The sequence below is a fragment of the Podarcis raffonei genome, chromosome 6 (assembly GCF_027172205.1).
Source record: "Podarcis raffonei isolate rPodRaf1 chromosome 6, rPodRaf1.pri, whole genome shotgun sequence".
NCBI classification, from domain to species: domain Eukaryota; kingdom Metazoa; phylum Chordata; class Lepidosauria; order Squamata; family Lacertidae; genus Podarcis; species Podarcis raffonei.
This window is the reverse complement of record NC_070607.1, coordinates 30,915,166-30,932,642: the sequence shown is the minus strand read 5'-3', so window position 1 is coordinate 30,932,642 and position 17,477 is coordinate 30,915,166. Positions and strand designations below refer to the sequence as shown.

At 41.7% G+C, this 17,477-nt stretch overlaps 1 protein-coding gene across 1 annotated transcript; it reads left to right on the top strand.

The window, feature by feature from the left end:
- Positions 1 to 269: 269 nt before the first annotated feature.
- Positions 270 to 13,655, top strand: DNASE2B (deoxyribonuclease 2 beta). The gene is made up of 6 exons (XM_053390959.1): positions 270 to 522; positions 4,115 to 4,292; positions 8,013 to 8,094; positions 9,337 to 9,498; positions 12,011 to 12,211; positions 12,927 to 13,655. The coding sequence occupies exons 1-6, from the start codon at positions 332 to 334 to the stop codon at positions 13,304 to 13,306; spliced, it is 1,194 nt and encodes a 397-aa protein (XP_053246934.1). The 5' UTR covers positions 270 to 331; the 3' UTR covers positions 13,307 to 13,655.
- The last annotated feature ends 3,822 nt before the right edge of the window (positions 13,656 to 17,477 follow it).

Here is a 17,477-nt window from a genome sequence, read left to right as displayed (position 1 = left end):
AAGAAAACTCGGGGATTGGAAAACGGGGATTGGAGTTTTGTGTGAAAAGGCTGAGAGCACTCATTTCTGGTAATGGGGGCGGGGAAATCCTGGACTAAGCATGACCCTTTTTTAATTCTAAGTGTATATCTCTATACTGTATACAAACACTTGGTCCCATTGGGTGGATCTTAGTGATCTAGTTAAAAAACAAACGAAAAGGTAGATCATTCTCACAAGCCTGCCGTCTGCCCGCTCATACTGTATACTATACCGTGAGTGGCAGCGTGCCAATTTTTGCTGTGGTAGTTTCACTGCTCTGACGGCTGACTGTAAAACGAAACTGAATTGAATGGAAGGAGACCAGCGAGCTTCAGATAAGCTTAAATCATCTTGCCAGCTTCCCCTTTTGCGATCTGCTGATGGAGCCAAGATGACTGTCAGAATTTTATGGAGCATATCTTTGCTGTTCTTTGGTACTGCCCTGCCCCTGTGGGCATCTCAAATTTCCTGCATAAATGATGACGGCAAGCCAGTGGACTGGTAGGTAAAACAGCTGGGTTTGAAGGAAGCCGAGGCAAGTCCATGTATATATATATATATATATATATATATATATATATATATATATGGGACAACATGAAGCATTAATATCAGAGGCTGTTAAAGTTGCCTTTGAACTATACCTCCAGAAAATGAAATGTAAGCTACTGAAATCTGATTAGTTTTCTGCGCAATTTATGCACATCATCGCATTATGACTAATTGCAAAACAGCCATTGATTCACAGAGGGCTTGTTTCTTTTGATCAAGAGAGAAAATGATTATGCATTACAATTCCAAGCCTCAGGGAAACAAGAGCAGTAAAAATAGCACGTATGCCAAACTTGCATCTCATCGTGGAAGTGTTTCCCTTCCTTCTCCCTCCCTCTCTTATCCGGCAGTACAGGGCTGACTAGGGAGGAGGCAGGAGGCAGCTATTTCATAATGTCTCCATTTCAATCTTGTTCTTCAGAAATATCTCTCGCATACCTATCTTGGGGAGTGAGCTGTCTCCTCGTATGACAGCCTTAGCACAGTGACACAATCTGGATCCCTGAAGCACATCATCTGCTTTGTTAATCAAGGCTTATTTTGCAGCTAGGCATATCAGTATGTGAAAGCTGACAGATAGGAGAAACGAGTTGCTTGTTCTACACCTGTGGAGACACTACTGTCAACTGTTGCAGAAAGTCTTTCGGTGGTGATTGCATGTGCTATTGAAATTCAGTCTCCAACCTTCATTTAAAGCTGCTGACTCTAGGTCCACATTTGCAGCTCCTTTTTTTTTAATAAAAAAAAGACATCATGTTGTTACCCATACAGAGCCCAACTGGCAATGGGGGGATTTTCCTAACACAGTGGTACCTTGGTTCTCAAACTCCTTGGTACTCAAACAACTTGGAACCCAAACACTGCAAACCCGGAAGTAAGTGTTTGCAAACTTTTTTTGGAAGCCGAACATGCTCCATTTTGAGTGTTACACTTGCAATTGACATGCCACACTTCTGTTTTGAGTGTTACGCTGAGGTCTGTTCTGTTTTTGCTATTTATTTTGCGTTTTTCCTTTTGCTGCTCTTTTTGTTTTGTTTTTGTGACTGTGTGGAACCCAGTTCAGCTACTTATTGATTGTGTGACTGCAGTACATTGCTTATTGCTTTCATTTTATGGATCAATGGTCTCGTTAGATAGTAAAACTCATGTTAAATGGCTGTTTTATGGGTTGTTTTTAAAAGTCTGGAACGGATTAATCCATTTTGCATTACTTTCTATGGGAAAGCGTGCCTTGGTTTTGGAACACTTTGGTTTTGGAACTGACTTCCGGAACCGATTCATTTTGAGAACCAAGGTACCACTGCACTAATTGAAATATGCAGGGGGTGGGAGTACCAGGACTGCTGCTGGGGAGGGAAGGCTTAACACTATGCTCCCTGCACACCGCAGTGCCCCCCCAGCCTAATATTTAATATTTTAGAGCTCACAGTCTCATTGCTAAGCAGGCTTTGCAGTTAGGTTTTCAGCTAAGCTCCATTGACTTTGTGTACATCTATGCAAAGTAGGAGGAAGAAACGGCCAAATTTTCTTTCAGTGTGACTTTTAAGTTTTGTAAAAACAAGAACAACCCACCACCACCATCTTGCAAAACAAAACGCAATTAAAAATCCCAAGCCAGCTGTTTTAAACTAACAGTATTTATGGCTTCCACATTTGTGTGGTTTGAAGTAACGAGGGGCAGAGCAGAAGTGAAACTGTTGCATGAAAAACTACAGCTCCTTGCAGAAAAGCAAAGGGTGCGTTCATTTCTAATGACAACTCTTAGCAGAAAGGTGAAATAAGTTTCAGCAGGTGCATTTCATAACTGCACTAATTATTCATCTGCTTGCACCCTCATTTAAAGCACGAACTATTGTGATGGGGCATTGTTGTGATCTGGTAGGGTAGATTAAAAAAGAATGTTTCTCTTAGACCCATGAAAATTCCAAGGTGAATTGACAAGAACTCATTTTTATATACTGTATAGGAAATGAGTTCTTTAAAAAATCTCAGAAATATTTAATGCACAATGTGATCTTGGTGGGTTTTAGTTTGTGTTCACAAAACAGCCTTGCGAATAAGTATACTGTATACTAGCCCACACAAAAGTTTAACTCTCCTAACATGCCTAAATGCCAGTGGTATATATTTTTTTAAAAAAAACAGCTACTGTAAAGAGTTTCTCTCTGGTCAACTTGGAGATGACACTTACTTGCCACAGAACAAACAAGCCGCTATATATAGGCCAGTTCTGGCCTAGAAAAGGTTTACTAGACTATTTGCTCATACGCATCTGCCTTAGGTATTTCTGATGTAGCCTTTAAAAGAAGGTATCTCTGCTTTACAAAAGCAACCTGGTAGCTTGGATGAATTTCTCATTTTCCATAGGTGACCAGTCTAGTGAATATTATGAAGGAGCTGACATAGCTTACTTGTACTCATAGGAGCCAACTCCTAGGGGCTCAGGTCTCTTCAGCCCCCCCAATATTTAAGGGGACCAGACTCCCACAAAGTTGATGGGCATTGCCATTCAAATGGTGTGTGCCATGTCTTGTGGTGGATTATGTTGGGTGGGGCTTACCTGCCCCACCCCAATATTTTATTAAAGTTGGCTTGTACTTCATATTATATAGAAACAAAGACAACTTTTATTTAGGCAAGTTTAAGTTTGGAAAGATAGGGTGCTTGCTGCCAGTCCTCTCCACTGCTCCCCACTTCCCCCATACTTAGCTGGAGAGACAGCAGCACATGGTGTGGAGATGTTTAACAAAGACCACACCTTTTCAGCACCAAGCGTTCCCTGATTCTTCTAAGAATGTTCAGGTGTTTGGGTTGTATTCAGCTAATGCAATTTATTTGTCATGGCTGAATTAGTCATGTTGGTTCATTTCAAAGGGTCTACTTTGAGTAGAATTTGCATCGAATTCCACCCACAGGGTAATGTTATTCCCAGTGGATCCCAGGTCATTTAATTAAGCAGAGGGGCATTTGGAACTGCATTTCCCTTGCTTTCTGGTGGCAGCTGGCACTTCTGACCTTTCTTGGAGTAATTCAGGAGTGTCTGAGACTTCTGCCACAGTTAAAGCATCCCACACAAGCCCTCTGTGGTCCCTTCAAGGTCATAATTGGAATCAAATATTCCAATTAGCATGTAATGAAGGCACAACATAGCTATAATGGCCAGAGCACAATGCAATTTTAATGTAACAGCATGCAAACCAGGATGTCAAAATATAAGTCCAAACTTCCAGGGAAAATATAATTAATCGAAAAATAGGAAATATTGTAAGAACTGGCTGTACAACAGGCATTCATACCATTAACTTGTCATCTGAATTTTAGCCATTCCCTTTCAAATGCAGTGATATACCTGAAGTTCAAACGAGGTGTATCTGAAAAACTCATTTCAAGCTGGCGCGTTTACATAATTAGCTACTGACAATTTCCAAAGCTGACCATGTTTGCATCATTAGCTACAATTTGTTTTTAAGGTATAATTTTGATGCATAACAAACCTTTTCTTAAAGCACTCCCAATTTAACCCTACACATTTTTTCCCTAGGTATGTTCTTTACAAATTCCCTAAGCACATGAGTCACGATGTGGCTGGAACTGGGCTGGAATACATGTTTATGGATTCTTTGGCTCCAATTTGGAAACCAAGCAAATATTTCGTCAACATGACAGAAAGTGCTCTGGGGCAAACGTTGCAGCAGCTCTACCAAACGTACAAGTCCAAGGCAAGTGATAACTACAAAAGCAAATGAAGCAGACAGAAAGGCCCTTAAAAAAAGTACTGAGGGAAATCTCAGTAAGAGTATTTAGGGCAGGGGTGTGGACCACAAGCAATATACAGTATTTTTCGCTCTATAAGACGCACCAGACCACAAGACGCACCTAGTTTTTGGAGGAGGAAAACAAGAAAAGAAATCTTCTGAATCTCAGAAGCCAGAACAGCAAGAGGGATCGCTGCGCAGCAAAAGCAGCGATCCCTCTTGCTGTTCTGGCTTCTGGGATAGCTGTGCAGCCTGCATTCACTCCATAAGACACACACACACATTTCCCCTTACTTTTTAGGAGGGAAAAAGTGAGTCATAGAGCAAAAAATATGGTATTTACTATAACCATTCTACAACCAACGAGAACTGAGCAAATAAGTTACAAAACAGGAAACACGCATAAAAAATATCCATAATGCATACTGCAACATTAAAATACACCAGTTAAAATTAACTTGAATCCTCATAATCCGCATAGATTCTAGATAAACAGCCAGTAACTTTATTAGCACTTCCTTTTATATGAATTATGTCAAAATCAAAAGGAGCACAGCTTGGGAGTCATTTTGGACTCACAGCTCTCCATGGTATCTCCACCTGGCAGGGGAGATACCATGATCACAAAGGTGGTTTTCCCAGGGTGAGGCTCATCCATGGCACAGATCAATTCTATGTCCAGGGCAGCTGTCCACCAGCTCCATCTGGTACGCAGGCTGAGACCCTATCTGCCCGCGGACTGTCTCGCCAGAGTGGTGCATGCTCTAGTTATCTCCTGCTTGGATTACTGCAATACGCTCTACGTGGGGCTACCTTCGAAGGTGACCTGGAAACCACAACTAATCCAGAATGGCCTTGGCCCAGTATACCTGAAGGAGCGTCTCCACCCCCATTATTCAACCCGGACACTGAGATCCAGCACCAAGGGCCTTCTGGGGGTTCCCTCACTGCGAGAAGTGAAGTTACAAGGAACCAAGCAGAGGGCCTTCTCAGTAGTGGCGCCCGGCCTGTGGAACACCCTCCCATCAAATGCCAAGGAAATAAACAACTATCTGACTTTTAGAAGACATCTGAAGGCAGTCCTGTTTAGGGAAGTTTTTAATGACTGATGTTTTAATGTATTTTTAATCTTTTGTTAGAAGTCACCGAGAGTGGCTGGGGAATCCCAGCCAGATGGGTGGGGTATAAATAAATTATTATTATTATTATTATTATTATTATTATTATTATTATTATTAACCTTCTAAAATTTGGCCAGGTTGTAATAGCTTCTTGGATATTGAGGTAATATCAGCACCTGTGTCCCATAACCCAACTAATAATAGGTTATTAATTTTAATTTCCTCACTGAATTGCACCTTAGCCCATCTAGATTCACACAGGTCAATTAATGCCATTCTCATAGTCTGTTGAGCCCCATTCGACGCCTCTTCTGATGAACCATTTTCTGTTGAAGCACCTCTCCCCCAAAATGGAAATGTGACACACCCACACACGGTCAAAAGAGGACATATTTTTGCATAAGATGTTCACATGCTAAGTTACAGGTTATAGGTGCTAATTTAGAAATGATTGTAAAATAGAAATAGAAGTGCAATATCTCACCGTAGTAGAGAAGAGTGTCCTTAAGTGACCTGTGTGCCTGCTCAGTCCACTCCATCATTGAAGTTCATTGCTGGACAACCAGATGGTCATTCAGTCGATGATGACCAAACAGAGGGTTGTCCTCTAAAAGTGGGGCATATGGCTACCCTAGGTGTAAGGGTGACTTGAGTGGCCATAGAAAAAAAAACACCACACAGGTGAGTCCTCATTAGGGATTGGCAAATTTGTCCATTTTAGTTTCTCATCTTAAATCCTTCATTCACCATGTTTTTCTATCTTAAATTCAGTTCTCGGGATTTCTGCAGCAATTGGTGCATGTGGAGGGAGAGGAATTAAACCCTCGTGAAAATTTGTCAAATTTTTTTGGTACAGATTTCTCCTAATAAACTTATCTTTGTATGCCGTTTTGACAAATATGCACATTTTTTGCAAACAGTTCCCCCAAATATTTTTTTGTATGTATGCATCTAATGAACATTCTCCCATGATATGTATGCATTGTTTGGTTGGAGAACTGCACTGGAAAAATTGTAGAAGTGCGAATTTTGAAGAATAACTCTGTTTTGGTTTGTGCATTGGTTCGAGAAGTGCAAGTTAGTTAGTGTTACATTAAAACACAAGCAAAACTGAATTCCCCCCATTAGTCTTCATATTTTTTAGATTCTTTAGGAGACCTTTTGCTATGAAAGAGCACTGAAAAGGCTAGGTTTGTGGTTGTCCTCCCAGAAACCTATGTCTACAGGCATTTAGCTATACTATACCAGGTTTCTTTTTAATAATTAACAGGAAGGATTAGCATCACACCTAATTTCCTCATTGTTTGGTCCCAAATCTGTGGGTGCTACTAAACCATGAAACACACAGATGCACATGCAAATATCCATGTGTCAAAAAGAAGCTTTTCCCCTGATGTATTGGGTGTGAGACAGAGAATTCGTTCATCTTGGGGAGAATGCTGTCTGAAATGTTTAATGCAAGTATGCTTGTTTCTCTAGCCTGGTAACTTTCTCAAAGAGCCAGGTGCAAGCTCTCTTTTGATTATCATAGGCAAGGATTCTGCAAAATGTAAAGTCGGACAGACTACTAACTTGGTCTTTTGATGGGCACCTTGTTGAATGAGTTAATTTTCTTATCTGTTCTGATTTCGAGAACCGAATCTATGATTTTTTTTAAAGTGACCAACAAGCTATTCAATTTGCATTCTCTTAGGAGCTGTTTTCCAAATAGTGTGTATATTTAAACACATAGTTAATGATTGATTGTTAGTATTCATTACAAATAACATTTTTTACTAGGAGTTCTTAATTATATTGAAATAAGTAGGCATTAATATATATTTTAAAAAGTTGGCCAGACTGCCAAGATTGTATTAACTTCTTGCCATCTTTCCAGCAGCTACATTTAAATACAATTAAGTTTTTTTAAAACTAGAGCTATGCATCCACTTATAACACACAGGAGAAAATGCAATGCGAAAAGTTCACTCTGTACAAAGGGTAATTTTGTAGGAGGGTAATTTTAATAGCATAGGCTATGGGCCAATGTGACTGCTCGCTAGGGCTGTAAGAATTTCTGCTTCAATTTCTGTTTTCTTTGATATTTCCCAGCATTGAGAGCCAGTGTGGTGCAGTGGTTAAGAGCGGTGGACTCGTAATCTGGTGAACCAGGTTCGTGTCTCCGCTCCTCCACATGCAGCTGCTGGGTGACCTTGGGCTAGTCACACTTCTCTGAAGTCTCTCAGCCCCACTCACCGCACAGAGTGTTTGTTGTGGGGGAGGAAGGGAAAGGAGAATGTTAGCCACTTTGAGACTCCTTAGGGTAGTGATAAAGCGTGATATCAAAGCCAAACTCCTCCTCCTCCTCCTCCTCCTCTTCTTCTTCTTCTTCTTCATCCCTACTTTTTACAGCACTAGAGGTGATTTAAAGCTGTGTATCTAGATTATGCCTTTGGTTTCAGACGAGTGGCGAAGGACCCTCTTGTGTCAATGATAAGGAGAGTGTTGCTTTTTAGAATCATGTTTCCTTAAATAACATATTTAATAGACTGCTGTCTGTCTGTCTGTCTGTCTGTCTGTTTAGGAAAACAGCACTGCCTATGTGATATATAATGATGGACCACCTAACAAAATGAATTACAGCTGGACACATGGACATTCTAAAGGTATTATCAAGTGGCTTTTGGCCTGTTTCCACCTGCTACAGATGAGTATGGGTCCAGAAAACTACACAATGCCCTGCACACCTTCCTTGCTATGTGAAGGAGTTGAAGTGGGAAATCAGTGTAATGGCCATTCTGAATGGGAAAGCACTTTCAAGGATGAAAACCTTCATCTCTGCCTCCAAAAACATTATAAAAGGAAAAAAATGTATTCAACCTCCTGAACAAAATAGAAGAATATAAGCAAATGATTTGGTCATACTAAATGGATAGGTGATCGATATCGCCCGAATATGAAATATGAATTCCTGGGCAGAGAGCGACTTCTGCACCCTCGTATCTTGGTGACCCCAGAGCAGAACTTGCCACCCATATGCCATTCTGGTGCTGAACTCTTTTGGGAATCTGTTTGGCGGTAGCAGAAAGTTAAGTGTGCAAAATTTGGCAATCTGAACCTACACTGAAGAAATGGCTATTTCCCCACAGATTTAGTCTTGATGGCTCCACGTCTAATTGCTCTATATCTAGCAATCCACATTTCTCCACATTTAAAAGGTCATGCAAATCCTCCCCTTAAGGCACATGCTGAAATACTTTCTGCAGTGAGGAAAGAAGATTTTTTAAAAACTATTCTAGAGAGGGATAATCAACTTCTGCAAAGTCATACGCTGGATCTTGGCACCTGAAGGCCAAACTAGTCATAAAATGTGGAGAAATCCATGATTACAATGGCCAGTAGGCTGTTGCGGGTAGATTTTGAACTAATTAGTAGCTTCAACTATCAGGAAAGTGGCCCTTGGGAAGAAGGTGTTTAATGCATTTCTCTTTGAAGTTTTCTTGCTATTAGCTTTGCCCAGAAGTACAGGAGGAAAGGGTTAAGCATCCCTTTCCCCATTGGCCACTTCCCCAGTTAGAGATCCTGGTTGCCGAACTTTCACATCATGTCCAGTTTGACCCCAGAACTTTCAGAATCCACTGAGAAAATGAGTGAGTTGCTGGTACCTTTTTTCTAGGCAGACACTGTCACCGTTGACTGTGTGGAAGGCATGTGTGAGACTGTGCTGGGTGAATAGAAGGATCCCGTGCTGGGAAAAGTGATTCCAAGCCACATTCCTGTGTATTAGTCAGACCATTAAATTATTTAACTGGGATAATGCAAATGGAGAGAGGCTTTTGACTTTTATGTTCACTGAAATTCCCACGATGACACAATTCCTTGCATTTTTCTTCCTTTATTAATGACAGGGTTTTTGCTCTTGGACCAGTCCCAAGGTTTCTGGGTTATACACAGTATTCCCGAATTCCCTCCATTTCCCGAGGACGGCTATGGATATCCACGCACGGGAAAGTACAATGGACAGATAGCAATCTGCATAACATTCCAATATGAGCAGTTTGCGGAAATAGGTAATGATAGCTTACTGTCTAGAAAGTGAGCACAAACATGTCTAGATGAGTTTCTGGCTGCCAGTGTTTGTTACCTTAGATGTGCCTTATGTATGGCTTGTTTTGAAACTTACAGGACGGTCATCTTAAATTGTAATTGGTAGCACTTCAAGTTTTGAATCAAGAATGTGAAACTTGCTAAGTGCCAAGGCTCATGTGCCGACACACATTGACCGCAGGCCTCAACGAATTTGGCATACCATTTAGATGCATGTGGCAAATTATAATCGTTAGCTGGGCATGCTGACTTGGAAGTAAGTCCCATTATATCAAATGGGCCTTGTCTCCTAGTAAGAGCTTTTGGAATGGCAGTCTTAATCTCAGCTTCAATGAAAAGAGTTACAAAATGGTTGTTCTAGGGCTGATCGCCGAAGAATTGATGCTTTTGAATTATGGTGCTGGAGGAGACTCTTGAGAGTCTCATGGACTGCAAGAAGATCAAACCTATCCATTCTGAAGGAAATCAGCCCTGAGCGCTCACTGGAAGGACAGATCCTGAAGCTGAGGCTCCAATACTTTGGCCACCTCATGAGAAGAGAAGACTCCCTGGAAAAGCCCCTGATGTTGGGAAAGATGGAGGGCACAAGGAGAAGGGGATGACAGAGGGCGAGATAGTTGGACAGTGTTCTGGAAACTACCAACATGAGTTTGACCAAGCTGCAGGAGGCAGTGCAAGACAGGAGTGCCTGGCGTGTTCTGGTCCATGGGGTCATGAAGAGTCGGACATGACTAAACGACTAAACAACAACAAGGGCTGGAAAAAGTTTACAAAGGCTTAACGCTAAGAGCAGTAAGTGCTATATGTCCAGAAACACAGATCTATTCAATGATTGTGATTCATAGAATTGTACAGCTGGAAGGTGAGCATCATCTAGTCCAATCCGCTGCAAAACAAGAATATGCAGTTGTCCCATACGGGGGATCGAACCTGCAACCTTGGCATTATCAGCACCACGTTCTAACCAACTGAGCTATCCAGGCATAAGAACAAAGGGACACCCGGATATAAGGATGTAAGTCGAAGCACGCATATTAAGTGTCCCAAAAATGGAATGTTTTGCAACTGAATGTGTTTAGAGTTCAGAGATAAGCCATTACCTTGATTTTTGAAGGACTAATGTGACTAATACACATCTGAACTGTAAGTGTGAGATTAAGGCTGCAATCCTAAAAGTTCAAGTATTGCCTTTTCTCTCAACTCGAAAACATATTCAGCTACAAAGAAACAGATTTCAGCAACGTAGCAACACTTAATATATTTGCTCAGGATTACAACCTTTATCACAAACATTGAAATCATATGGGTTTCTGTTACATTGTTTTTGGTTTTAGTGACATAGACTTATTGCTCTTAGGGTTTTCAAACTAGCCTTGGCAGCCATGAAAGCTAGAACCTTTTTCAAGTCCCAGAGCAGCCATTGCAACACCTTTTTCTTATTTCCAGCATGCATGCATGTGTGCAATTACTTTAAAAGGTGACTTTTTGAAAAAAAGGAAACTTTTCCAGTGTTTTATATTTGCTGCTTCTCAATTCCACATGGAATAAGCTGCATTTCAAATCTAAGGTGTCTATCTCAAACTGTTAACAGTTTCCCACTCAGATTCCAAAGTATGGAGATGCTATGTTGTTGTTGTTGTTGTTGTTGTTGTTGTTGTTGTTGTTGTTATCATATAGATACCTACTGAGAAGTGAATTAAATGAGACTTACTCCCAGGTCAGTGTGTATGGAATTGCAGCTCAAAATTTGGTCTACATCTTGTCCAAGTTTATTCTGAATGAACATGCCTATAATTGGGTAACATAATCACCTGATCCTGGGTGAAGCACAGACCAGAAGCAGGATCTATGGCTAAAGATGAACCATATCTGCTCAAAGACTCTCAAGAGCATCAACTTTCACACAAGCACTAAGCAGGGTATGAGGAGAAATTTCCTTGATGTACCTGTACAGTGTCAGGGGAGAGGTCCTTGTTGACATTTCTGCTAGGATAGGTATAAGACTATACTAGCTGTATGGGTTGCATGAACACACGAATCTGCTGTGCACAGGAACAAGGAATCAGTGGGCTGAAACTAGTGTTCACCCATGGAATATGATAGGCATTGGCTGTTGTTTCTATAAGTCTGCAAAGAACACATGATTGATTATACCCTTCTCTCAATTTGCACCATGTTTTCGGTGCATTGAAGTGTATAAAGTGGAATAAAGTAATGACAAGGGAACAACAAGACAAATATCGTAGTTTTTGGCAGAGGACGAACTGCAGCAGTGTGGAAACAGCGCTGAATGCAAAAGTGTAAAGCAGAAAACAATTCCTTCTAGAAACTCAGGAATCAGATGGGTGTGTAATAGATCCTGTCTACCTCCTCTCACAAAAATTGCTTGTATCAATGCTGCTTACATATGTTCTTCAAAACCAGGACAGCATTTAGCACTTTCCCTGCTTTTTTCTTTTTTTCCATTTTCTTCAGATAAGCAATTGTTATTCTACAACCCAAATGTCTACAACTGTTCCATCCCAAAGCCCTTTCAAGCAGAGCTCCTCAACCTGCAAACAATGTGTGCAGGAGCACAGCTGCCTTCAGTTCCTTCAAATCAAAGCCTTATCAAGCTTCAGTCAGCCCAGGGAGAAATTCTTTTCAACTTTGCTAAAACACGGTATGATCACGAAGGTAAGAATATCTATCATGAAGTTATTACTTTTGTGGAAACGGGGGAAGAGGAGGCTTTGAGGGGATTCGTGACAGGAAACCTGATGCATCAACTACTGGAGGTCTTAGAAACATTTAGCAGTATATCTATATATTTGCATATCCGTAATAACAAAGGGATGGATAATAATTCACCTCCCGCTGAGGGCAGAAAAATTGTGATAATGGCAGTGAGGATGCAACCCAAACTCTGAACACTGAAACACCTTATTCAAAACTGAATACCCGGCGCCTTAAGCATTACAAACATCTAGGGGTCCTTCAAAAAATATAATTCCCTCTAACAGGAAACTCCGGGGTCCCCTTGCGGACAAGACTGGAGCCACTGAGAATGAAACAAAATGAAACAAAATGAAATTGAAACCAAAGTGGGGTGGGGGTGACCTTTCTTCACACTAGCCTAATGAGTACTGAGCATGCCCAGTTCTCACAGAAAGCCCTAAGATACTGAATGTCAGCTGAATAAGAAAAAGAGAGAGAGAAGCAGGGAGAGTTTATTTGCCACTTGAAAACTTTAAAGCCATGCTGGATCAGACCAAGGGCCTGCCTAGTCCAGCATTCTCTTCCCTCAGTGGCAAACTGAAATGAAGTATACAAACATTAGCCCTAATGGAGTCAATTTAAGAAGCAAAGCCAGTGATAATTTCTCATTTGCCCCCAACCCCTGATTTGCCAGATATCTACATAGCCTGGATGGCTCAGAAACTGCAAACAAACTTCCTGGTGGAATCCTGGCAGCGCAAGGGACACCGGCTGTTCTCCAATTGCTCCCTTCCTTACCACGTCTACAACGTAAACCTTGTTGGCACACCATGGAACTCCTCATTCTCATCCTATTACGACCATTCTAAGTGGTGCGTTTCTTCGCGCCCTGAAGACCGATGGACATGTGTCGGAGACCTAAATTATTCCCCTCAGCAGGCTAAGAGAAGTGGTGGCTTCGTTTGCACCCAGAATCAGCATATTTACATGGCTTTCAGGGCATTGGTTCTCCATTATTATGATTGCCGTGAGTTTCAGGAATTTACACATGCAGCACAGACCTCTGGCCTCTAGGTCCTTCCTGAAAAGTGCAATTTTTCCTTCTTTCTTAAAAAATAAACGTTTCCGGTCCTCATGGCTTTGGAGAAACAAAAAGAGGCTTGGGCATGATTTCAGGAAACAGGATGGTTCTTCATGCCTGTCCTGGAAGATCACATCTACTTTCTTTTTTTACTCCTACATTCTCCAGTCTTTTCTAAGGACTTTGTATTCTGTAAAATACCCTAATATCAGAATTAGATATTATGTAACTGCAAGCAGGCCTGCATGATTTAGATAATTGGTTCTCAGAGCAAAATTGGAGAGATAATATTAGTGAAGCGTGTGGGCTTCCTTGGTATATAATTTGGGTTTGTTTTTAAGCTTGAAGTGACTAAAAACACAGGTTGGGTTTATAAACCTAGCATGCCTACCAGTTTTGTAAAAGAAGGAGGACAGCATTGTTTTAAGTGCAGTTTCAGAACTGCTTCTCACAAATACTCCTGAAAGAGAAAACCTGCTGAATTGGAAAGGGGGATAAAATTTGATTCAGTTTGCATTTAAAGGACAAACTACCACATCCACACTTCCTGAAACAATATGAAAACTGAAGCACAGCCATCTTTTGCAATTAGTAAGCGCCTGGATTTTGCAACACAGTTTCCCAGCTATATACTAGTGGGGGTGGGACGTACATGGATGCTTTATATTTGGCAATATTACTTTGCAAAAATGTATGTATTCGGAGAAATCTACACTGAAGTGCTGATGAATTTACAGGGTTTATATATATACGTATATCACAAACCGATGTGGAGATGTAGAAAACTAAATTTATATTGGAAAAATAAGAAACTGAGAGTGCTCAGAATTAACAGATTCTCCCACCCCTAAAGTGTATTTTAAAGGGGAATGTGGCCTAACCCCTATACTTAATAGTTCTTTTGTACCTGGGTCTTAGTACCCATCTTCTCAAGATGACTGAGGGGACCAAACGCAATGTCTTGAGGTGACATGCGTGACGTCGCGTGGAGCCAGGGGAGCGGGGCCAAACACCTTCTGAACACTGAGGGGGCCCAGACCCCTAAAGAACCAGGGGTGTGAAAGTACCTCAGCCCCTAAGAGCTGGTGCATGGTACCCCATATGATTTAGCAAAATGTTTTATCAGTCAGGATGTTTGTCACCAATCAGAAGCAGGGCTTTTTCAGTGGTTTCCCCCGCAAATGATGGAATTCTCTCCTCCTACAGGTCAAATTGGCACATTCTGGCCCTCTTCTGCTTTCTCTTCTGCTGTTTCCTCTTCTGCTTTCTCTTGTTGTTTAATGTTAGTTGTAGCTTTCGAAGTAATTGTTGTTTTGACTGATATTACAACTGCTTTGTTATGATTATTGCGAGACACCTTATGAGCCACAAGGGTTGAAAAGCAATTTTTAAAAATCCAAACCAATAACGAAGTCTGTAAGCCTGTCTATACCTACTTAGCTGGGAGTAAGACTCATTAAATGTCTGATCAGGTGTGTAAAGGATTGCACTGAAAGAATCAGCACTCAGAAGATCTAGGTTCAACCAAGTCAACAGTTTGGGCCTCTGCTTCTAATGTTGCAAATTGCAAAGTATTAAGATGCCTGTAAATTTGAGTTAGCATATCCCCTGCAGCTGTGTCATGGATAAACTTGGGTTCCAATAGTAGCGCTTTACAGTATGTGCATGAATTCATTTCCTCTTGACAATGTCTCTACTTGGAGGGGGCAGGGGTGATGTCAGGGTGGGAGAGAGGGAATTACAACAAAGTTGAACTCAGCAACTGCAAGGATTGAGCAAAGGCTTCCTCTTTCACTTTCAGAAATATTAAAACAAGCGAAGAAAAGCATATACAGTGGTACCTCGGGTTAAGTACTTAATTCATTCTGGAGGTCCGTTCTTAACCTGAAACTGTTCTTAACCTGAAGCACTACTTTAGCTAATGGGGCCTCCCGCTGCTGCCGTGCCACCGGAGCACGATTTCTGTTCTCATCCTGAAGCAAAATTCTTAACCTGAAGCACAATTTCTGGGTTAGCAGAGTCTGTAACCTGAAGCGTAACCTGAAGCATATGTAACCCGAGGTACCACTGTAAGGAAGTTTTTGAGCTGAAGGTCTTCTTTGCATTGAGAGGTGGGATATCAGGGCTTATAACCACATCCCTGCATAATGTCCATATCCCTGTATAATGGGAAAGTATGGGTGGTTACCCTTGCTTCCCAATTAGTGACGAGGAAGATGATTCAATACAGTTTGCATTGCAAGGCGATCCTGTCATTATCACACTTTCAGAAACATCCACTCTTTCTGAAATGCGAGAACTTAAACGCAGCCTGATCTTTGCACTGGAAGTTGGTTTTGGTAAACCGCTCAGAAGCTTTCTTATAATCAAGTGGCATATATATGTTTTGTTAAATAAATTTAAAAAAAGATTGATCCTTTGGCATTTTGGTTGCATTTGTGTCTTATTGATTTCAAACTTGTGAACTGCTAATAGGACAATCTTCAGTATGTGACGGTGATTGCTCTTTGCTTGGAGAAGCTGGTGGATGACTAATTGCAACCATGATTAAGGTCCAGATCGTAGCTCCAAATTGGCTTCCACAAAGAACAAAGCTTGGAGAGACAAGGTGAAAGGGATGAGAGATTTGTTCCTAGAGTCAAGCAGCACATACAAACAGCTAACTTGAAGATTCGGTCAAAAACTTGGATGGAAATAAGCACTTTAGATAGGTTACCTTGACTCAAGCTAAGGTCACCAGGAGGCAACCCAGAGAATATTTGCCCTGTTGCAGGGAGGGCAGACAAGAACACAGGGGGAAGAACAGCAGCCTCACCTTCTGTTTGATCTGCATCTTTAAAGGTGGCTTCACGTTTTCCAATTGCAACGTGGCAGCCCCCACCCCAACTGAATCAGAGCAATGAACAAAGTAGACCATTGCAATAAAACGAAGGCTAGTAATTAGTAAAGATCTGAAGGCAGCGCTCTTGTTTGTTGCACAATGTGTTTCAGAATAAATGCATCCTTGCCATAACTGTAAGTGGCAGGGAAGGAGGAATCTGGCAGAATTCCTGCTTCCTCATTCATGCCAGACTAATCTTGGCAAATTTTGAATAGGACGTGTAGCAAAAAGGCACAACTGAAGAGAACTTCTTGCCACTGCAAGCAGGCAGGTTATTTTGTCCACCTGTTTGGTTCCCTCTCCGGCAGTAGGCATTTAAGCAGTGTCTTTCAGGAAAACAAAAAAGCAGCATCTGCACCCCTAATCCAACACACCAGCAGATGTTGGGCTTTTTGCTGTCTGTGATATAGCCTCCTCTACAAACCAAAGAACATCTGCTTAAGAGTCTAGTGCTGCCACACTGGGTTAAGTGTAGAATATTGCAAAACAATGTCAACCATTCTCAAAATGACGACCACAAACAAGCATACGAAGCTAGATTTCCAAGGAAAAACTAATACCATATGCACAGCATGCACAGTTTAAGAAGCTGGATCCTCCTAACAGAGGGTCCGTGTTGTGCTCGGCCCTGAAACTCTTCCCTAACTGGCTTGTGGACGGGGCTTGCCAATGGTCTTCAGCCAATCAGCAGCGTGGCAAGGTTGGGGGTTGGGGGTATCTATTTGGCAGTGTGAAGTAGGGACCTCCTTTTGCTTCACGCTGCCGAACACCCGCCCACCCACCCGTTAATTAGGTTGTGTTTGGCCTTGCTTTGGACTTCGGTTGGTTGCCTGTTTTAGAATGGAGGCCAGGTAGGATTTTTTTCCAATGTGGCAGATTGGCTGTGGCCACTTGGTTTTTGCCTACCTCTTAGCAATCGTCACAACTTTGTAAGGTTTGGCGGTTAGGCATTGGTTTAGGGGAATGTGGGGAGGGGAGGTGCAGCCATCACCTGCCCCTCCAATGAATAGGGTATTCCGTTAAAGGAATCCGGGGGTCTGGATCTTGTCCGAAGCCCAGAGAGGGGCTAGGGCCATGCCAGGACCCCCCAGGAACCCCAGGGGTGAGCACCAGTCAATATACACTGATGGAGATCCCCCTGCTGGTTGTTTACCCTTCCAGGCTTCCTGCAGGGTGGGGCAGGAGTCAGATATAGTTTGATACTAATGCCTAAGCCAATACCAGTCACATTTGTGTATTTTAATAAAGTTGTGGCCAAAATTTGCCCATTAACATTTAAACTA

Bases quoted from the DNA above. Each gene is read 5' to 3' on its own strand.
- DNASE2B (XM_053390959.1), top strand. From the start codon at position 332: ATGGAAGGAGACCAGCGAGCTTCAGATAAGCTTAAATCATCTTGCCAG. The intron at 523-4,114 runs GTAGGTAAAACA...TTTTTTCCCTAG, and splicing joins GACGGCAAGCCAGTGGACTG to GTATGTTCTTTACAAATTCC. The intron at 9,499-12,010 runs GTAATGATAGCT...CATTTTCTTCAG, and splicing joins TGAGCAGTTTGCGGAAATAG to ATAAGCAATTGTTATTCTAC.